We start from the raw sequence: 24246 nt of genomic DNA on the forward strand, positions 1-24246 counted from the left end.
TGAAGGAAGCACATCATGGCATTCGCCTCAGGACTGTTACAGATTCGTCGGGCAATAGACCGCTCCATTCGAACTGTCAACATAAATGGTGCTGCTAAGGGCATCCTACGACTTCCACATTGGTGGCAATAGATTATGGATAATGTTGGTGACTACACCATATTTTTCCCGAAAGTAAAACTTTGAAACACGTATTCATTTTTTTATAAATTGTGAATAAATAGTTGCCACTTTAAAGTTACAACACTCGAATCTTCCAAGCGAGTCAGTATGGTTTACTCCGTCAGTTATTGTTTTCTAGTGTTTGTCGTCTTTCGTTTCGATGGCACGTCGCTTAATCGGGTGCTTTTGTATAAAATTTGTTCATCTAGCGCTTTACGTGGACTGGCTCATTACTTACGCAGAAGCGGGAGAAGCTACCAGTAACTGTTAAAATATACAATCAGTTCACGCAAGAGCAGCTGAGGATAGAGTGCCCTTGAGAAATCAGTAGTGTTAGAAAAAAATTCTTTGGGAATAAATTTGCGAGTGGCCTAGTTCTGAATCAACAAACCATTATTAAGAAGAAAATCTGCTTAAATTATAATGATGTATGGATAGTAAAGCAGTCCAAACTGTTCAGTACAGTGTTTTCCTAGGCAGTGGTATACTGTAGCCTTCATCTGACCCGCGAATCAGCCCCTGTAGCTAGCTGTAGGGAACTGCGAGTAATGCAAATCACAGATCCACGATATCCGTGTATTCAGCTAGTTCACTGCGTGGTCACGTGCGGGTGTTTACCTTCAGGCAGTTTCTGAACTCGACATTTACCACTAAGATCTCGTATGGCATTTCACTTATTAAAACTGCCGAATCACTACCGTCTATGCTCTGCGGCCTGCAGGACACCCAAGAAAAACTCAAAACTTTCCTCTGCGGAAACCCTTACTCGACTTCCTTAAGACTTTTTATCCCAGCGTTTCTGGAAAAATGTTACGCCTCCAGGCCTTTCGGCTAGTCAATGCTGCAAACAGTTTCTCTGGCTCCCAACACAGTGGACCTGCACCCACTTTGATCGTAGCAGCCCAGTTTTGGATAGCGTACCGGAAATCCAGCAAATGGCCACATTCATCTTACCAACATGAGAATTTCAGCGTACGCTGCGACTTCTGTGCCGCCCGTTAATCGCGATTGCTCCCACAAGACTCGTAAACTGTATTGCATACTGTTCGAAAAACAAAAACAAATTAGCTCTAACAATGCCAGATATTAATTAATGCTCATTACCAGCTACTGATGATCAGTCATAACTTCCGGTATGAATATGTAGTCTATAGAGACTTAAGTACTTGCAACTAGTATTTAAGAACTATGAAATGACTCTCCCAGGATGGTGTAAAAGTTAAATGGAGCATTAAGCAGCCCTACCTAATCCAAAATAATTTTCAATGGCATAACGATACGATAGTAGTAATTAAGAAACTCGTGCCGACGGATAATTGTAAAGGCAGATGTGAAGGAAGCGAATACATTAACGCCAATCTCGGAGGTTGCTCAAGAGGAAAAGCGACTGCCGCGTGATGTTGAGGAATTAAACAGGCGGAAGGTGTATGCTACTAGTCGCAGCAGTTCGCGGAATAGTATGCTTCTGCGTTCACTTTCTGCAAGACCACTGCAACAGTGGAAGCAGAAGCGCGAGTCAGCAGTTGTATGCACGGGCTACTGGCAGCAAGTAGTGTGTCTCGAGGAAAGCAAGCACGAAACAACGCATATTTCTCTGGAAGAACAGAGCAGGCGACACGATAAAGCTCATCATTTGCTGCTGTGGCCCGCATAGTTGCTGAGCAGCTTGGCGTAAAAGGTAACCGCTTATTGTACATTTTTCCAGAAGTGTAATTCGTCCTTCATTTCGTTTGCGTGTACACTTGGAATACGTTTAAAGTGGGATTGCACGTTATATTGGATGAGAGTGTGTCGCGGCTTAGACTTTTATTAGTTGGTAGGCAAGATGTTAAATTGATTAGCGACTCGCCTGTCTTAATCTGGGCTTTCTGTGGTTCCCGACAAAACCTCTCAATTTTCTAAGCTGGAGTAGCTTATTCAAATTTGGCATTGTTAAACATCTCCCTCCTTCCCTCCCCCCCCCCTCCCCGCGCGCGCTCGCGCTCACGCACACACACACACACACACACACGCACACACACACACCTATCCTCTGGTTGTTCAGTTGCATATGGCAAATGGCACTTAATCGTTCATGTTTTGGAGACTGGTATCTTGACGTAACAGCATAACATCAAGCTTTTAAGAACGCAGAAATTGATTACACTGACACCATTGTTTATTTGCGCAGTGACAACAAAGATGTAAAGCTGCTTAATATAGATACGATGATTTGCGTCGTTCCATATTGTAAGCGGAGATTAGGGGAGTGATTAATATTACCAAGTACGGCCGTCTATACGTTTCATGCTAAGCTATCTAATAGTTTATGTGAATGTAACGATAATGGCCACTAAGTGACAGGTGCTTACTCATTCCTGCCCTCATAACATTCTTCGTTTTGCTTGATGGGGCTCAAGTATTTTGAGTAGCACTGTTAGGTATCTGAATTATACCACCATGACAAATGCAGTGGTAGCGGTTCGGTTGCGCGGCCTGCCTTTTCCCACGGCCTCAGTCCTCAGTCTTCAGGATTATTTGTAAGGACGCCGTAACGATTGGTTTATGCCAAAGACATTTCTAAAGCAGACTTGGTTTGTTAACATGTCCTTAGAAACCATTCTACCCGGCGCAGGGTTGTTTGCATACTACAGTAAGTGGACCAACGAGAACACGCTAGTGTGGAAGCAAGAGGACGATGTTTTGAATATTTAAGAGTTTCTGACTTAAGGACTTCATGCAAAGTTCTTTCATTAATAACTCCAAAACAATAGATTTTCGGACATGTGCGTACCTGTGGAAATATTTCTTACTTTGGTTCAAAAAATGGCTCTGAGCACTATGGGACTTAACATCTTAGATCATCAGTGCACTAGAACTTAGAACTACTTAAACCTAACTAACCTAAGGACATCACACACATCCATGCCAGAGGCAGGATTCGAACCTGCGACCGTAGCAGTCCCGCGGTTCCCGACTGAAGCGCCTAGAACCGTACGGCCACCACGGCCGACTCTTATTTTGGTATGTGTATTCTGCCACATAGTTCGTAATAAATAAAAACTTCTTATACGCACTGCGAATGTTTCCTTGTCATAGTTCTCGCTGTTCCAACATAACTGCCCGATTCCGCTTACATATCTCGAACCGTAGTACATGTCGTGCACCAGGGAGCAACGTACTCCTTTTAACGCGGACTTTTGAATGCGAGGCACGCTTCCGCTGACGTTTCGCGTGCCGCTTTAAGGCTACGTTTTCCTAGGTGCGAAAATATATTGCAGCCGTGCGGAATACGCTTGTGTCTTTCGCTGTCCTATGCGGACCGCAGGACGCTGCCTGAAAAATTTTCCTAGGCGGGGGGCGGCGCGCTTCAGAGCCTAAAAAATGAAAGTGGTGTTTTTTATAATTTAACAACTGTACTTGATAGTGATACGAGAACTACTGTGATGCTTTTTTCAGTTCAATAAAAATTTTGTGCTATTGAAATATGGATATATTTAAGCTTTTAAGAGAAGTTGGTTTGTCGTGCTATTCAATACTTATCACGCCATATCTCCTTAAATGTGTGTCGAACAGCAACATATGAAGTTGGCTACAGTAGTACAAGTAGGTAATTTGTGCATACTTACTGGCCAGTAGTCAGTAACTAGTGTCTGGTTACCTTGGTTAGTAACAGTGAAGTAACAATTTGTCACGTATAACTGACGCGAAATTTTTAGCAAACATCCGAAATTTGGCAAGCGACCAACTTTTTCCCTTTACATCTTTTGTGGGGGATCAAAGCGAGAAAAAGTTGCAGAAATGTTTGAATTCATTTTCGCAGTTTGTTGGAGGTCGGTGGGTGCTACAGTTTCTGCTAGACGATAGTAGTATTCTGTGGTCCATTTGCATGACGCGAGCTGCAGCGCGCTGCAAGGAATATTTTGCTATTACAGGCGCAGTGCAGTACGGCGCGACAATAGTTGCGGAGGCGGCGAAGGCAAGGAAGCAGCGCAGTGACCGCTCTAAAAACCTTTTAATTTGGGCACTTAGAAAGCACATGTAAGAGGAGAAAGGCTGTATATTATTGGGAAGAATATTCGAGAAGCAGAAAGCAGTCGCACAAATGTACTTACTTCGTGAAGAAGAACGATACTATAACATTTTTAATAACAAAATAGTTAATCGACGATATGGAGGAATGCCAGATGTGTCAGAAATTAACTGCCCAAGGACAACATGATACCCTTGGCAGGAGGCAACGGTTACGCCAAAGGTCACTGATTACTTCAACGGGCCCAGTTTTAATCGGCGTTCACAGTACTAATCACAATAACATGCAGGTCATTATAACTGTGGCTAAAAACTCAGCAGAAATAGCTTTACAGTTTTTTCTTTTTTTGGGCCAGTAGCATAATATGTGTTATAGTGACATGATTATTAGAGTGGATGCACCAAATAGCTGCTTATAATAAGTAATCTTTACTTACGACGGACTGTTTCGGCTTTATCGCCATTTTCAAGTGCCTGCAATTACAATTTTGGTGAGAACAGTTGTGGATGCCTATTAAAGTAGCTGTATTCTACTCACGCCTAAATTGATGTGACGTCCATATTACGTCGTTAGTTGACTCTTTTATAACTGCCACTGCTTCAATAAGATGGTAAATGATGTCAGGATGTTGAAAATAAAATGGTAATTACGATGTGATAAGTTTTGACAGTTCGCTCTTACGGCGCTATATGTTTACAAAGATTGTGCAGATGAACAGCATATAATTATATTAACTAAAATTTGGTACGATTGCCTTTGGTTGTTGCATGTTACTTCCGATATATCCATTTTTGTGTTCTAAAAGTTCAATAAAGTTTTTGAGATATAACTTGTCTAAATTCTGTATGTTCGTTTAATATTTCTCGTGGGTATTTTCTCGTGTACATACAGATTTATCATTCTTAAAGAATGTTCATTCCAAAACCTTTGGGTATTCTGTGCAGGATCTGTAGTGCATTTTTGATCGTATCAGCAGTGTAATTTTGATTTTTCAGGGGTACAAAGAAGCTTGATTGAGTACATTCACTCTAATGTGTTCTTTATAAATCGCGTTAAAATTTCTTCCTGTTTGGCCAAACGCTATTACACCTGCCACATGTGATTTTATATATGCCTGGGTTATCGTATTCCGATCTTCAAGTGGTGGCGGAACGTAATTTTATTGAAAGGTTGTTACTGGTTCGAAAGGCTAGTTGAACATGTATGGATTCAAAAAGTGCATTATTGCTGTTGGAGATTTTACGAAGGTAGACTGCTGGTACGTATCTTATTTTCTGTGCCGGAATATCTCGCCATGTATTGTGTCCTGCCTCGGTGTTTTACATTTGTATTATAATTTTGGGATTATGTTGGGGTCAAAATCATTCGTATAGGCTATATAACGAAGTGTGTTAAATTTTTTTGAACTCCTGGCTTTTCTGATGGTAGGTTATTTAATCTGTTGATCGTTGAATGGAAAAATGATAGTTGCAACAATCAAAGGTAATCGTAAGAAATTTTAGTTAATAAAATAATATCGCTATTCATCTACACAATCTTCGTGAGCATATAGCTTCAAACTGCTGCCACGTCGTAATTAATATTTTACGTTCAACATCTTGACATCGTGTACCATCTTATTGAAGCAGTGACACTTATAAAAGTCAACTAACGACGTAATATGGACGTCATATCAATCCAGACGTGAGTACAATATAGCTACTTTAATATAAATCATAATGGCGTCCATACCTGTTCTCACCAAAATTGTAATTGCAGATATTTGAAAATGGCGATAAGGCCGAAACAGCCTGTCGTAAATAAAGATCACTTATCATAAGCAGCTATTTCGAGCATCCACTCTAACAAGCTTTACAAATGTATTACATTGGACATATAAAGACATTTCTTCTAGCAAGTTTCATTTTTCTTCCGATTGTGCCGGCCGCGGTGGCAGGCGCTTCAGTCCGGAACCGCGAGACTGCTACGGTCGCAGGTTCGAATCCTGCCTCTGGGATGGATGTGTGTGATGTCCTTAGGTTAGTTAGGTTTAAGTAATTCTAAGTTCTAGGGGACTGATGACCTCAGATGTTAAGTCCCATAGTGCCCAGAGCCATTTGAACCATTTTCTTCTGATTTCTGCTCAACTTCTTGTGTATTTTGTTTTTCAACTCGGCGTCAGCCATATCCCATAAAATACAGGGTGATTCAAAAAGAATACCACAACTTTAGGAATTTAAAACTCTGCAACGACAAAAGGCAGAGCTAAGCACTATCTGTCGGCGAATTAAGGGAGCTATAAAGTTTCATTTAGTTGTACATTTGTTCGCTTGAGGCGCTGTTGACTAGGCGTCAGCATCAGTTGATGCTAAGATGGCGACCGCTCAACAGAAAGCTTTTTGTGTTATTGAGTACGGCAGAAGTGAATCGACGACAGTTGTTCAGCGTGCATTTCAAACGAAGTATGGTGTTAAACCTCCTGATAGGTGGTGTATTAAACGTTGGTATAAACAGTTTACAGAGAATGGGTGTTTGTGGAAAGGGGAAAGTTCTGGACGGCCGAGAACGAGTGATGAAAATGTAGCACGCATCCAGCAAGCATTTGTTCGCAGCCCAGGAAAATCGACTCGCAGAGCTAGCAGAGAGCTGCAAATTCCACAATCAACTGTATGGAGAGTCCTACGAAAAAGGTTAGTTATGAAACCTGAACGTCAACTACCCGAGGCGATGGATCGGCCGCCAGGCAGCCCGTGACAGAGCACTTCATCACTGGCCTCCAAGAAGCCCTGATCTTACCCCCTGCGATTTTTTCTTATGGGGGTATGTTAAGGATATGGTGTTTCGGCCACCTCTCCCAGCCACCATTGATGATTTGAAACGAGAAATAACAGCAGCTATCCAAACTGTTACGCCTGATATGCTACAGAGAGTGTGGAACGAGTTGGAGTATCGGGTTGATATTGCTCGTGTGTCTGGAGGGGGCAATATTGAACATCTCTGAACTTGTTTTTGAGTGAAAAAAAACCTTTTTAAATACATCTTTGTAATGATGTATAACAGAAGGTTATATTATGTTTCTTTCATTAAATACACATTTTTAAAGTTGTGGTATTCTTTTTGAATCACCCTGTATACTGTTCGTATACCAACTCGATAAAAGCTGCTCATCCTGTGAGGCAGAGAAGCAGTCAGCCGACATTTCTGGTGAATGTTTCAGTAATCATTCCGGAAGGATTACTTACTGTTTTACTGCCCATATACGAGAAACAAATATTGCAAGTAGTCGCTGCTGCTCAGTTGGAGCGCCGCTCCATCAACCTAGCAAATGGCTGCAACGTGCGGAACAGACTGCCCCCCCTCCGTAGCAGGCAAGCGTTACTGGCAAATAGACCTCGGCGGCCCTGCTTAGCCCGCACCCCCGGGAATCGGTCTGGTATGTTTGCATTGTGCTAGTGGATGGCGTGGCATCGTATGCGTGTCACGCAGCACGTTGCGGGAATTCCCGCAGCTAGGAAAACGTAGCTGAAGCTTGCGCCTGCAGATGACCGCAGCGTGCTGGAGAGGTGAGCCCCGACTGGCGACGAGCTGAAGGTCGGGAACTATCCCACGTCTTCCGTCCGCTTCTCCCACGAGCGGTAGGCTATCTTTCCGGAGGCAGTCGTAACCTCCGCGGGGACAATGTCATGGCCGAGCTTATGCTGGGCAACGTCGCAGATGAGGATGACATTCCGTTGTCAGAGGCGACTAGCATGAAGGACCGGTTTCATTGTCATTCTAATTTCGTTCTGATGATCACTGTCGGTTAGGACTGCAGCTGATGCCTTGTGCGTGTTTTTTATTCTGCTGGTGGAATTTGAAACCCTTGTTTCACCCAAATATTCTCTGCCATTAACAATGTTACTTTAAGAATGTCACATGGATTTCCAGCGGCCCAAGTCATAACCATACCAGGGTGCCTGGAAGTTAGATGTATTAACAAATCATCACCGATACTAAAAACTACAGCTTGTTGACTTAGCCATGCTTCTCCGCCATTCGTCATTTTTACCATTCCGTTGTAGTTGCTGCAGTTCTACTATACGATTACATGTGGCCCAGAGGCATGATGCGAGTCGTTCAGTTAGACGTTACTACGGAGACTTGGGTGTCCCTAACCTATAGTTTAACGTGGAATCTGAACCATGTTGTTTCTGTTGAATCGTCACGTCGATGAAAGGTGAAGGCTAAATTAATGACAGGCTGAAAATTTCCATAGTCTAGACGAGGTTCGATCCCGCGATGTCTATTTAGTCACGCAGTTCACCGCAGGTCCCATTAATTCATTCCACTGATAACATTTTGTAATACATCTGACAGCAAAGTAAAATAACTTGAAAATAAACTGAAAAAGTTTCTCCTTGCCAACTCCTGTTTCGTAGAATAATTTGTACACTGACGGAAAAAAAATTGGACACTAACAATATAGAACAATGAAATTTCGGAAATACATTGTACAGGTATCAGTGATAAACGTTGCCAGATCACAGATTAAAGTAAGCGCAAAAAAAGTCATTTCAAATGTGAAATGCTGGTACATTAATAACCGATGTAACCGGGACTGATGACCCTGTAGTTCGGTCCCTTTATCCCTCAAACCAACCAACCGATGTAACATCCAAGATGTTGACTGCCAGCATGCAATGTGTCATACAGGTCCTGGATGTCAGTTTGTGGGATGGAGTCCCATGCCTGTTGCACTTGGTCAGTCAATACAGGGATGATTAATGCTGGTTGTGTACGATGCTGGAGTTGTCCTATGATGTCCCATACGGGCTCGATTGGAGACAGATCTGGTGGTCTAGTGGGCCAAGGCAACATGAGGACAACCAGTAGAGAATGTCTGGTTACAACAGTGGTATGTAGACGAGCGTTACCCTGCTGGAAAAGTCCCCTGGGCATCTCCAGACGTACAAATTTGCAGTCAGGTTGCTTGGGATAACTGAGAGTGCTCCTACTGTCATACGAAATAGCACCCCAGCTCATAACTCCACGTGAAGGTCCAGTGTGTCTAGGAGGCAAACGGGTCGGCTAACCAACACAGGGCCATCACTGGCACCAGGGCAGAACCGACTTTTATCAGGAAACATCTCAACTCTGCCCCCAATGAGTTCTTGTCTGACACCACTGATGGCGCAAATGGCGGTGGTTTGGGGGTCAGTGGAAGGCACGCCACAGGGCGCCTGAAGTATCCGATTTGAACAGTTCGTGGTGTCACTGTGGTTCCAACTGCTGCTCCATTGCTGCCGTAGATGCAGTACTATGTGCCAGAGCCGCCACACACGATGGTTCTCTCTCTCTCTCTCTCTCTCTCTCTCTCTCTCTCTCTCTCGCTAGTGCCACGTTGCCGTCCGGAGCCCCGTCGTCTTGCGACCGTGCCTTCCCGTCACCAGCAATATACGTGACAGCAGCCATGTATATTGGCTGCATTCCTGCCAAGCCGTTCTGCATTATCGCAGAAGGACCATCCAGCTTCTGGTAGCCCTAGTACACTGCCTCGTTCCAACTCAGTGAGGTGTGAAAATGGCGTCTTCGGCGTCCTAAAGGCATTCTTCACAATCATCAATTCACTTCGTGCAGTCTCAAAGCTATGCTCACTACTTTTACAGCGCGTATTTGAAGCAAACCTGATTTGCATCCTCACAGCGGCACCACTAGCACCACCCTTTTGCAACTGGAGCGAAGTTCGAACAGACTTCATTTTTCAGATGTAGAAACACGCCTTCAAAGTTTCGTTTATCGCGCGCAACTCCATCTATTGTAATGTGTGCAAGGTGGTGGTTAGCAAGTATTAACTCACATCTGTATGCTCTTCTTTAATAATAATAATCATCATCATCCAGAATGAGATTTTCACTCTGCAGCAGTGTGTGCGCTGATATGAAACTTCCTGGCAGATTAAAACAGTGTGCCGGACCGAGACTCGAACTTGGGACCTTTGCCTTTTGCGGGCAAGTGCTCTACCATTTGAGCTACCCAAGCACGACTCACGCTCCGTCACAGCTTCACTTCTGCCAGCACCTCGTCTCCTACCTTCCAAACTTTACAGAAGCTCTCCTGCGAGCACTTTCCCGCGAAAGGCAAAGATCCCGAGTTAGAGTCTCGGTCCGGCACACAGTTTTAATCTGCCAGGAAGTTTAATAATAATAATAATAATAATAATAATAATAATAATAGATCCTAAATTAATACAGTTCCTAAACATAGTAATGAAAAATTGGAAAACCACACCTAAAATCCAAACAATTCAGATAATATCACGTCACAGCCAATACAGATAAAGCGTGGAATATACCAAGGAGACTCATTAAGTCCTTTCTGGTTCTGTCTTGCTCTGAACACACTATCCAACATGCTAAATAATACAAATTATGGCTGTAGTATTACTGGAACATACCCACACAAAATCACACATTTGCTATACATGGATGATCTAAAACTACTGGCAGCAACAAGTCAACAACTCAACCAACTACTAAAGATAACAGAAGTATTCAGCAATGATATAAATATGGCTTTTGGAACAGACAAATGTAAGAAAAATAGCATTGTCAAGGGAAAACACACTAAACTTGAAGATTACATGTTGGATAACCACAGCGACTGCAAAAAAAACAATGCCTATAAATATCTAAGATACAAGCAAAAAATAGGAACAGATATACAAATACTAAAGAAGAACTAAAAGAAAACTATAGACAAAGACTAACAAAAATACTGAAAACAGGATTGACAGCATGAAACAAGACAAAAGCTATAAATACTTAAGCTATACCAATATTGACCTACTCATTTGGAGCAGTGAAATGGAGTAACACAGACCTAGAAGCATTCAATACACTTACACGATCACAATGCCACAAATATAGAATACATCACACACATTCAGCAACAGAAAGATTCACATTAAGCAGAAAGGAAGGAGGAAGGGGATTTATCAACATAAAAAACCTCCATTATGGACAGGTAGACAATTTAAGAAAATTCTTCATAGAACGAGCAGAAACTAGCAAGATACACAAAGCAATCACTCATATAAATACATCGGCAACACCATTGCAATTACATAACCACTTCTACAATCCTTTATATCACATAACATCAACAGATACGAAGAAAGTAAATTGGAAAAAGAAAACACTACATGGTAAGCACCCGTATCTAACACACCCACACATCGATCAAGACGCAAGAAAAGGCTATATATACAGTGAGACGGAAGGATTCATGATTGCAATACAGGATCAAACAATAAACACCAGATATTACAGCAAGCATATTATTAAAGATCCCAATACCACAATAGATACATGCAGACTTTGCAAACAACAAATAGAAACAGTAGACCACATCACAAGCGGATGTATAATACTAGCAAATACAGAATACCCTAGAAGACATGACAATATAGCAAAAATAATACATCAGCAGCTTGCCATACAACATAAACTAATAAAACAACACGTTCCCACATACAAGTATGCACCACAAAATGTACTGGAGAGTGATGAATACAAATTATACTGGAACAGAACCATTATAACAGATAAAACAACACCACATGACAAACCTGACATCATACTCACCAATAAAAAGAAGAAATTAACACAACTAATCGAAATATCCATACCCAATACAACAAATATACAGAAGAAAACAGGAGAAAAAATTGAAAAATACCTCCAACTGGCTGAGGAAGTCAAGGACATGTGGCATCAGGATAAAGTTGACATACCAATTATACTATCAACTACAGGAGTCATACCACACAATATCCACCAGTACATCAACTCAATACAGCTACATCCAAACGTATATATACAACTACAGAAATCTGTAATTATTGATACGTGTTCAATTACCCGAAGTTCCTAAATGCAATGTAACATATACCGTACAGTTAAAAGGAAGTCACGCTTGATCAAGGTCCGCGTCACTTTCCATTTTTGACCAGACATAACGTCTGAGAAAAGAAAGAATAATAATTTGTGACGTGCAAATAAAATTACCCGTTGAAGAGCAATGAGTTCTCGTGCAACATGGACCTAACTACGGATGATTTATTTTCCGGGATTTTCTTCTTCTAAGACAGTTTTTATGAAGTTACTTTTCTTTCTTCTCTATATCATTAATTAATGTCGTTCTCTCTTTACTTTCTTCCAATAAGTGTTCCTAAGATTTTTGTCTCCGCCCATGGTGTTTTTGTGGCTCTTCTCGATATTGACATCTCTGTTGCTTACAATTTTTCCATTTCTTGCTTCCCCATAGCCACCTTTTACAACCATACCTTAAAATCTTCGAACAAGTGTCTTACTGAATTTATTTCTTGTTTATATTTTAAGGTGGTTGGTTGTTAAAGTACTCTTATTTTTGAAGGCTTGTTTAGCCGCTGCAGTACTTCAGTATCCTGTTGCCATTGCCATCTATCGATGTACTTCCCAAGTAACGAAATTCATTTGATTTTATTTCCTGTTTTAATGACTGCCCTTACTTGTCTGCTAGATTTATCTATCACCATTCTGTTCATCTTAAAAAGATTAAAAGTTTCAGAATTAAATCATTGGTTTTTATGTTTTTTGCATTTTAAGTACCGTTGAGATAGACCCCAGTGTTTGTTTCAGCTTTATTTTGCGTCACTGGAAGCACACATGGGAGTATTTCGACGAATAGCTGCTGATAAAGCCAAAAATGTTATCTTTCTCTGTGACAGCACTTTGGGAGAAGTGTTTGTGTTTCCATCAGAACTCCCATTATGCATCAGAGTAGTAATCATTTTGTATATACAGCACGTTATGCAAACCACTTTAACTCATCAGTTAGTGCGATTTTTTGTAAAATTTCTTGATATTCCTGTATTTCATGCTTTCCAGAATATGTCTCTTTAGAGGAAAGGGGATTTGAAATTTTTGACAAAAGAGTTCCGTAACTGTTACACAGTCGCATTTAACGGATTCGCAGTTTAATGATTAACGACTTAAGTCTAATTAGCAAAGAAAAGTATCACACCGCATCAATATTTTTTCTCGTCTTTCTGCACAAATGATGTATATTGTAAAGTCTTGAACGGAGCAACGAATTAAAGAACAAATGGTATGCAGTATTTTTCCTACGTTAAATAGGAGTTTTTTCCGAAGAAGAATTTCCCTTTTTTCTGCAGGGATATGTTAAAGCAGACACATTAATATTGAGCACTATGAGCATTTTTAAAATGAAAAGGAGGCAAATATAGCTTGACTGACTAGGCAATTAGTTGACAGATGCCCTGTGTATTCTACAAAATATTATAGTGAAGCTGGCGCACAACATGCAGTAGTGCTAAGGATATTCTAGCCTCAAAAGGCGCTAAAGCACTACTTTGAGTTTGTCATTAATCCATGGCTACAGATCTGCACGGATACGGGTACGCACAATTATACTGACCTAGCATCAAAAGCGATCGATGATGATGATTAATTGATAATCACTGTTACCGATTCGAGACGGAATCCCGCAATATTGACTTGAACTAGCAGTGTCCTGAAGACGGTAGCTGTGTTGTTCACGTTTGCAGCGGCTAAAGATGGCGACCTTCCTAATTTTCCTGGTGCGATCGATCGATTGTGATGCAAAGTCAGTATTACCGTGTGTATCCGTATCCGTGCGGATATTAACATGTCATGTATTTTGTAAATATGGTAAACAGCAGTTTTCGTTACAAAATTTGTGTTTTGTATTATCCGTTTTTGAATGTGAAATATCACAGCAGAGTCATTCCGGTTTAATTTACGTTAGCGGAGGTCGCTCAAGTAATTACCAACAGCTGCCAGTAAGCGATATGGCGGCACATTCCATCGATTCGAATCTTCGCGTCTTGGTCTCACTCACCTGTGACAGATAAGAAATAAAATTAGTTCTGTATAAAAAAAGGTCAGTGCTGCTAACAAAGTTTTTCTTAAAAGTATTTGCAAGAATAATTTCTTCGTAATGTGGGGCCACAGTCATAATATATTTCTTTAAACTCAGTACCGCCATTAGACTTTCTTATTTGCAATGTTACATTTACACTATCATGATTTCGGCTTTAAATGGCCATTGTCAAGTGTTTTAATGTTATACAGTGCCTAAGACGGCATACTGTCGTATTTAAAATACACTATTAGACACATTGTCTGAGGGTCAATATTTCTGTAAAAGCCTAGTGCTTTGTTTTATCACTGAATATGTGTCTAATAGTGTATTTTAAATACGACAGTATACCAACTTAGGCACTGTATTACATTAAAACACTTGATAATGGCAATTTAAAGCCGAAATCGTGATCGTGTAAATGTAACACTGCAAATAAAACACAGTCTAATGGCGGCACTGACTTTAAAGAAGTTTTTGCAAGAACACTAAGTAATATAGCACGTAGTGTTGTTGTTGTTGTTGTTGTGCATTAACATACGTTTGGTAAACGAACTATATATAGTCAACATTTAATACCGGTAGAGTGCAAGATGTGACTACAACGTGTACGTTACTTTATTTCCCATTGTGGAGGAAATACGGCCGGCCGTTGTGACTGAGCGGTTCTAGGCGCTTCAGTCCGGAACCGCGCTGCTGCTACGGTCGCACGTTCGAATCCTGCCTCGGGCATGGATGTGTGTGATGTCCTTAGGTTAATTAGGTTTAAGAAGTTCTAAGTCTAGGGAACTGATGACCTCAGATGTTAAGTCCCATAGTGCTTAGAGCCATTTGAACCATTTTTGGAGGAAATACACTGCAGAGTATTTCACAGTATCCGTGTACAGTAATTATCGAAGACGGTTGTTTTACAATTTGGTTATGCTTGTACGTTCTTAGTCTGTGGAATGTGAATTACCAACGCTGACAACAACAGACGAAAAACCAGTCCAGATGCAGACCTATCGTAGGAACTCCAGCTTGCCGAACGGTATAAAGTGGTTTAAATTATTTTGATATTCGCGGATATGGATAGCATTTTTCTTATCCGTGCAGATCTCCAGTCAGTTTGTTACAACGGAATTTACTCCCACGCACTGGTACTCCATTGAACCAGCCAGGCGATGTGGTGCACAACTGATTACTTTTTCAGAGGACCGTGGTTCGTCCTAATCTGTATTTAGGAGCTGCATAGCTTACAGAAAAGTCTTGTTAATCAGCGATCGATCAGTTAGTTGGTAATCATGTCTGGGGGTACCCATTACCAGAACCGAGCGAGGTGGCGCAGTAGTTAGCACACTAATCTCGCATTCGGGAGGATGACGGTTCAATCCCGCGTCCGGGAATCCTGATTTAGGTTTTCCGTGATTTCCCTACATCGGTTCCTTCCCTAATCCGATGAGACCGATGACCTCGCTGTTTGGTCTCCTCCCCAAAACAACCCAACCCACTACCAGATCCTTGCACTGCACGCGGGTGCCACCGAAGCATCGGTACAGTGGATGTGGATCCCCAAGCTCAAATTGGACGGTCATGCTCACTGCCAAGCTCATGGTGGCCCGAGATTTTTAGTCAGTTCTCACGGTGCTCTTGTTGACGAAATTTCTTTCCACGGAGGATGATTGTCACGTGTATTGCACACCTTCGTTGTCAATGATTCCCGTTACACGTATGGGGTTGTGCTGCCCAGGACAATTTTCGGTGTAAACGCGTGTAGTCTCCTTGGGGCTTCGTTATGGCCCAGGACACCCCTCATAAAATGGCGACTCGCATAATTTGTGTTTCCTTACAGCTCAAACAGCTGCTCCAAAATGCATAACTGGCATATAGCTCCAAGCACATGGATGTGCTCGTTATGGCTGTGATCTCCAACAGGCTCTCCTGTGTCAGGGAGGAAGTAACTTTCGAACGTACGGAGTGGTGTGTGAAATTAACGGCCTTTGTTTGTGTTGTGTGTGCAGGTCCAGATGCTGCAGCAGCAGGTAAACGTGCTGGCGGACAACCAGACCAACACGGATGACCGCTACACGCGCGCCAAACAGGACAGCGCCGCCCTCCAGGCCAGGTGAGTCTCCAGCAGCTGCTAATTGCAACACGGTGGTCACGCACAAGGGATATGTTTGTAGGCATGATAAGGTAACTGAAGAGACGGACACGGCAAGTGTCATATGCCGATTTACCAGAAACTTCGCTCAGTGGAAGAGGAGCCAAAATAAGCAAACACGTGTTTCGGCTTATCCGTAGATACTCGAAGGTTACAGAGAAAACGACTGTCAAACTATCGGCGTACTTAGCACGCGAGAACGTCAGCTCAACTGTTAGCGTAGTGGCTAGCATCACGATCTCTCACTTTTGCGTCCCGTGTTCCAAACCAGATTATTATTTTAATTTATTTTATCTTATTTATCTACCTTTTTCCGTAGAAGTATACTATATCTACATTTATACTCCGCAAGCCACCCAACGGTGTGTGGCGCAGGGCACTTTATGTGCCACTGTCATTACCTTTCTTTCCTGTTCCAGTCGCGTATGGTTCGCGGCAAGAACGACTGCCGGAAAGCCTCCGTGCGCGCTCGAATCTCTCTAATTTTACATTCGTGATCTCCTCGGGAGGTATAAGTAGGGGGAAGCAATATATTCGATACCTATTCCAGAAACGCACTCTCTCGAAACCTGGACAGCAAGCTACACCCCGATGCAGAGCGTCTCTCTTGCAGAGCCTGCCACTTGAGTTTGCGAAACATCTCCGTAACGCTCTCACGGTTACCAAATAACCCTGTGACGAAACACGCCGCTCTTCTTTGGACCTTCTCTATCTCCTCCGTCAACCCGATCTGGTACGGATCCCACACTGATGAGCAATACTCAAGTATAGGTCGAACGAGTGTTTTGTAAGCCACCTCCTTTGTTGATGACTACATTTTCTAAGGAGTCTCCCAATGAATCTCAACTTGGCACCCGCCTTACCAACAATTAATTTTATATGATCATTCCACTTCAAATCGTTCCGTACGCATACTCGCAGATATTTTACAGAAATAACTGCTACCAGTGTTTGTTCCGCTATCATATAGTCATACAATAAAGGATGTTTATCAGGTTAGGGGCCGGCCTCGGTGGCCGTGCGGTTCTAGGCGCTGCAGTCCGGAACCGCGGGACTGCTACGGTCGCAGGTTCGAATCCTGCCTCGGGCATGGATGTGTGTGATGTCCTTAGGTTAGTTAGGTTTAAGTAGTTCTAAGTTCTAGGGGACTGATGACCTAAGATGTTAAGTCCCATAGTGCTCAGAGCCATTGGAACGATCAGGTTAGGGAATACGAGGGCGTTACATTAATTGTAAAATTACAATTGGGATTCACAGGTGTCGAACATTTATTGCATACGCTGACGAAAAAGAATTGCAACACCACAAAATAAACAATGTAGGGTAATGAAATTTCGGGAATACATTTGTCTAGTTAACATATTTAAGTGATTAACATTGTAAGGTTGCAGTTCAGTGTCTGCGCAAGATAAGCCATTGCAAATGTGAAATGCTGGTACATTAATAACCGGTGTAACTGCCAGAATGTTGAATGCAAGTGTGCAAATATGCATACATTGTGGTGCACAGGTGCTAGATGTCAGTTTGTGGGATGGAGTTCTATGCCCGTTGCACTTGGTCGGGCAATACAGGGGCGGTTAATCCTGGTTGTGGATGACGCTGGAACTACCGTCCGATGATGGCCCATGTGTGTTCGTTTGAAAACAGATCTGGTGATCGAGCAGATAGAGGCAACTTGTGACTCTGTAGAGCAACTTAGGTTAGAACAGCGGTATGTGGGCGAGCGTTATAGTGTTGGAAAACACCCCATGTAATGCTGTTCATGAATAGCAGCACAACATGTCGAATCACCAGTTTGACGTATAAAATTTGGAGTCGGGTGCGTGGGATAACCACGGGAGTGCTCCTGCTGTCGTACAAAATCACACTCCAGACCTTAACTCCAGATGTAGGCCCAGTGTGTCTAGGAAGTGCACTAATAGGTTGGTTGCAAGTCCTCAGTTGGTCTCCTCCTAACCAACACACGGCCACAACAAGGTAGAACCAGCTTTCATCAGAAAACACAACAGACCTCCACTCAGTCCTCCAATGACGTAGACAATGGCAGTGGTTTGGGGTCGGTGGAACGCACGCTACCGGGCAACTGGCGCGGAGCTGTCCTTGAAGTAACCGATTTGTAATAGTTCGTTGTGTCCATGTGGTAGCTAAGTGCTGCTCCAATTGCTGCTGCAGACGCAGTACAATGCGCCAGAGCCATACGCCGAACACGATGGTCTTCTCCTCGGTAGTGCCGTATGGCCGTTCAGAGCCCGGTCTTCTTCAGACCGTACGCTCGTGGCCACAACTGTCAGCAGTTATGTACAGTGACTACATTTCTGCCAACCAAATTTGTAACACAGAGCCTAACGTCGCCGTTTCGCACTTTTGCGCCCCATGTTCGAACCCTGATTATTATGTTCTTAGTTTTTGTTTTCATTTGTCTACTGATGCCGTAGAAGAATGCTAGCTGAATGTTTTGCAATGTCTACTGAAACGTTGTTCACATTCGCCTACTAATTTTATGTCTGGTGAGTGAATTTAAAAATACAATAAATAAACGGAAATTGTCTTCTGTGAAATGGTTGTGATGCCATGATCAACTGCAAGCGCCTGTTTTCGGAAAAGTGATCCGTTATGCATAGTTTGCTGCGAAATTACTACCAACGCGTGGAATCTTCGGCAATGTTCACGACGTTTCTTTCCCCGACTGAGATTCATACGAAGAAATATAGCTGTGGCAAACTTGCTTTCGCGCAATCTTCGTCGTTTTCGGAAATTATCTGTTTCGAATCTTTCCACGAAATCTACGTGTAAGCCGAGACAAATATTCGGTTGTTTCATTACCTCCCTTCAGCTGAACCAAGTTTCTCGGAAGTCAGGTTACGGCACCTGCCATTACTTATAAAATAAATTTTTGGAAAAGAACAGTCAAACGTTTTGAGAAATGATTCGTGTAAAAGTACGAAATAAAATACATTAGACAAACATTTCGCGCTTCTTTGGATGACGCTCCAATGAGGTGCCGATTGAGAATTTGAAGTTCAATGTTCAGCTTAGAATTTGATGGAGTACAAGAGGCATAGATGATAAAAATATGTGTAAGGCTGCACAACAGTAAACTGCACGGTCTACGCAAGTGGTTCCCAACCATCTGCCCTGAGTGCATTCAGACATTAGCTAGTATCTCCCCCCCCCCCCCCCCCCCCCCTCTCGTACATTATCACCTACTTTAGCACCTACCTAACCTGTAAAATGAAACACTCTTCTCGGAACACATTTATTTTTATAATGATGGAACATGAATGATATTGTGTGTGTGTGTGTGTGTGTGTGTGTGTGTGTGTGTGTGTGTGTGTGAGCGAGAGAGAGAGAGAGTGAGAGTGTGTGTGTTAGAACGAACAACGCAGAGATTCTTGGTGCATCGCAAGTGCTACTCACAGCCCCTTCTCAGATAAGAAAGCCAACTATCCTCAACTGTCCTCATTGTTACCAAATCCCCTTCCCCAGCATTACTCCTCTTCATTGCGACACTTGGTTGACCTGCACACGGCAGCCCCATTTAAAATCAACAAAGTTAAAATGTGTGCACTTTAGGTAGTGTACGTAAATCACTTGATTACTACACTCCTTCTGAACTGGAAGAAATTGGAGGACTTCAGGCCCTTAATGCCTAATGCTGACCACAGCCGCTAATACTAATAGTAGAAGTAGTAATAATACTGGGTACAGCACTATAGTAGCCGTTATGTAGTTACTGTAGTGTTGTGCTGTCAATTTATTTATCTGTGTCGAAGTGAGTAATCAAGCAATTTCTGGACAACTACAGGTACTATCTACAACTTTGAGTAGACATTTTCTTGACATATTTAGTATTTGTTAGGAATATGTCTCACTTTTATCATCAGCGATGTACGGGGCAAAGCACAGATTAGATTAGATTAGATTAGATTAATACTAGTTCCATGGATCATGAATACGATATTTCGTAATGATGTGGAACATCATAGGTGTGTAGTGGGTGCACTATGTGAGGAATTTGTAACCTCATCTCAAACTGCCACTAATTGAAAAAAAAGTAATTATTTATAACTTATATAGCCAATATTAGAGTCTTACAAAAATTGTGATAGTAGTAGTGATCTTTTGAAAATAATTTAGTTTCGTGACAAATAGAATTAAATCGTTTAGTTTTTACCTCCCAGAAAATTTCATATTACTCCCCGGATGGAATCACTGGTCTACGCAATGCACCAGATAAATATCCTCTAGTACTCTTAAGAATTCTACGTTAAACACTTCAACTTCATTCGCTCAATCGCGGGTTTGTGATTTAAAGGGTCATTCATAAGCATCAAATGTTTCTTTAATCTATTTTACCTCTTTCATTTAGACGAATCATTTCATAAAACACTTGAACGTTCTCCATTTTTTATATTTTCAAGTTTTATGCAGAAAGAAAAGAAAATTTTTGGCATCTCACTTGGCTTTATAATGCCTGTTGTTCTCGAATTGCCCTATTTAGTACTTGATTCGAAATAAACGCTTTAAAAAGCAAATATCACACCAAAGCAAAGTTTTGCGCGAAAATTGGCTACTTCTTGCAGAGAGAAACTTTGACATTTAATTTACATAGCTAACATCAGCTATTCGTGGAATATTTCAGTTTTCTCTCAAATCCCAAAGTTCGTTGTTGTTATCTTGATTACTTTCAAGCAATTTTTTTTAAAGCTATACCTCACGCTGCTCAGTTTGATATCCCATTCGTCCATTCCCCGCCATTCGCTTAGATATGAAAATTCGATCAAATATCCATTGTGTAATTTCGTGGGAGGCTTTGTTTTTGCTGCGCTTAAACATTCGACAAAGAATACGAAAAGAAACCCGGAATATTCTGTTATCAGAACGAATATTTGCGACGGTAATAAAAACTACTGGGTGTGAAGGCCTATAGGTGATGTCTATGAACCGTGACTTAAGCAGCTAAGTGACTCCGGATATACTGACCAAAGTGTGTTACGTAGAGACAGTGAACGACGAGGAGTCGATCGAGGAATTCGAAGCACAGGATGCGTTTATCTGTCGAGAGACTAAGCAGCACAAAGTTCTTTTGACTATACCTGTATTTTGACTCCGGAGGAGAACCGTTGCCAGGAAAAAAAGCGAATGGTAAACAAAAACATAAAAACACGGTTGGTTATTTCTCGAAAGAAATGAAAGCAAAAGTTAAGAAACCCATTGTTTTAAGCGTGATTTTGTAAATTAGTTGGCAGTTTTCGACGAGTAACGCGTAAGTATTGGTGTGGGCTCGCATATTTGAGACGTGTTATATGCTTCGTGAATATGGTAAAATAGCAGTTTTCATGACAAACGTGTATTTTGGATTATCCGTCTTATCACGAGCGGTATTTGAAAACGTGGAACACTTTATAGATGTTTTTTAATTTTTCCGACACGATGAGCAGCGTAAAAAAAACGTAAGTCGGGTACAAAAAAGAAAACGAACTATTGAACGCAGAAAGGAAGAATTGGCGAATATTTTTCCAAGCATAAAAATGCAAATTTGAAGGACAACATTTAAATGTGGAGGCTATGATGTGTTCTTTTAAGTAATGTAATTTTTAAAACATGTTCATAATTTGAATTTTGTAGAGGAAAAATAAATATACGAAAATTGAAAGGCTGTGTCGTAGGAGGGGAGGGGCATCGTAAGGTTTCTGACCTAGGGCAACGCCACCTGTATATGTAGCCCTCACTACACTGAGACATGCTCAGTGCTGTTACTATGGTGAGAATCGATGGTCTTGGGGGAAAAGAGACTTTTCCTTCTCTGCAGACACAATTCCCCTCACATTCTCCCTGGCTCACTTGCAGGACTTCTTGTGGTACTTTACTTATGGGAAATATGAATGATTGAGGTTGGCTGGTGAAGGAAAGCAGCAGTTCACAGTAGGCAACATTGGACCTTGGTAGTGTTCCGTTCTTAAGGGTTGATCTTCCTCTGTTCAGGAACACAAGAAATTTTTTGTACCATGTCGAATCCACATTCAAACCTATTCTCTGGAAGGCACTTAGTGAGGTGGGGAGAAACATTAAAAACAAAGCAGTCCTGATTGCAAAAATATTTGCTAAAATATTGTAAGGGTAACCAGTTTGTCTTGATCATCATCAGACCATTATTGCATGCCTTCTTAGCCAGTGTGCAGAGATGTTGAGCAGAGCATGAACATATGTGAAGAGACACATTCAAAAATTCTTTAACCCTGTGGTGCATAGCATCCATTACAGTGGACAGCTGTTAATGGGTGCTTCTTTGGCATTTTCAGTCAGTCCCGAGGCTGCAAGTGCACACAGTTCACTTCAGTTACACTCCCTACTGGTGTTGTGTCCTGCATGCATTTACAGCCTCATGACTGATTGAAAACGCCAGAAAATTGACCATTATAAGTAGTTCACTGCAGTGAAATTCGTGCACCACAGGGTTAAGTATTTGACGAATGTGTGTCATGACATATATTTGTACTCAGCTCAGTGTCCCTGCACACCACTTAAGGAGATATATAATGGTCTGATGATCGTCAAGATTGAAAGTGCTTACCATCAAAATAAAATATTTAAAAAAATCAATCAAGCCTAATTATTTCTTTTAAATTTCTTAGATAATACCAACAATGGATATGGCATCTTGCCGTAAACTTTCATGTAATCCATTGAGTCTCTTGAAGGGCATTTGAGGCTATATCCATTTCCAGGATTGTTTGGATACATAATGGTTTCTAGTGGTTTTTTTTTGTGGCATGTTTTTAACCTTAACAGGATAGTTGTGAGGTTAGAAACATCCATACAAGCATATGAAATTGTGGTATTGCCTTTCAAAACAGCCTGTTATTAAAATTTATTGACTAATGCACCAGTTGCAGTACATAGCTGGTTGTCGAAGTAATTAATTATGGGTGTTGTGAAACCTTTGCCAGGAACTTCAACCACACTAGCCATGATTTCCCCATTTGTGACCTTGATATAGTGCCTCTGTACTTCATCTTGAAGACTGGAACATTAAGGAGAAGTTAAATTCCAAGCAATGTGCAGTACATAATTCCAAAACTGAACATGTTTGACAGTTAACAGTTAAACATTTTGATAGTTAATTTTAAAGCATTCAAATTATACATTGTGCAATGACATCGCAATGAAAGTTTTACTAGCTAATGATAGAGGAAATTTGCTAAGAATAATAAATTGTTTCCACTGTGAAACTGCACTGAGCTGGCATTACAATTTGGGCTTGTTAATTACTTAATCCACCAATTGTAGGTGTCTGAAGCTTGATTGGGCTGTACTGGATGATTCTCTTCTAGCTGCGCTATGGCAAACAGTTGTGTAGTCCTCTTCAGTGCAACAGTGAACTCTTTTGATGAAATGAAAGTCCCAGTATAAATGATTTGATGAAATGTGAGTAGTTAAACTAATTAGACAGTTCAGAAGACATAATATTAACGAAGCTGCTTAAGTCTAGGATTTTTCCAGATTGACACTCTGACTTGCAAGTGTAGTATACAGCAATTTCCTGACAGATTTTAATTGCGTGCTGGAGTGATACACATTGATGGGAATGGAAACAGCTTTGCTGTGAAGCATTGGTCTGGTATTAGTGATCTTTCCTGGGATGTTCATCACATAACTGGTTTTAAATGATTTAATTTTCATTCCCTGTGAAACTAATGTTTACCACAATAGTCAGTATGAGGTATAACTGTCAATGGGCACAAATACTCTGGTGTGTTAATTGTTATCATGGAAGCAAACAACGCCGAAATGTCATGTTAAGAAATTTGTTGCTGTGTCTAAAAAACATGCTGTGTCAGTTTATAAAGACTATTGGCTGGAGCCCTGCATGAAAGTATGTCTTACTGCTGCATCCAGGCACACTTTTTGTACAACTCACCAGTGATCTCTGCAGTCCTGCCAAGGATCTGTGCATTCCTCAAGGGGTTTGTAATGTGAACTGCAGTTTTGATTTTGTAGTTTGCTCACAAAGGGTATGGCAATAGGG

The 24246-nt window shown here is 41.5% G+C and overlaps 1 protein-coding gene across 5 annotated transcripts in view; it reads left to right on the plus strand.

Moving 5' to 3' along the window:
* The window catches only part of LOC126473185 (rab11 family-interacting protein 4), a 939113-nt gene that overhangs the window by 898234 nt on the left and 16633 nt on the right, over nucleotides 1-24246 (plus strand). For all 5 annotated transcript variants that reach the window (XM_050100073.1, XM_050100074.1, XM_050100075.1 and 2 more), the window contains one exon: nucleotides 16075-16178. In XM_050100073.1, coding sequence (XP_049956030.1) covers nucleotides 16075-16178 — 104 coding nt within the window. The remainder of the gene's footprint in view (nucleotides 1-16074; nucleotides 16179-24246) is intronic.

The sequence above is a fragment of the Schistocerca serialis genome, chromosome 4, assembly GCF_023864345.2.
Source record: "Schistocerca serialis cubense isolate TAMUIC-IGC-003099 chromosome 4, iqSchSeri2.2, whole genome shotgun sequence".
NCBI lineage: Eukaryota > Metazoa > Arthropoda > Insecta > Orthoptera > Acrididae > Schistocerca > Schistocerca serialis.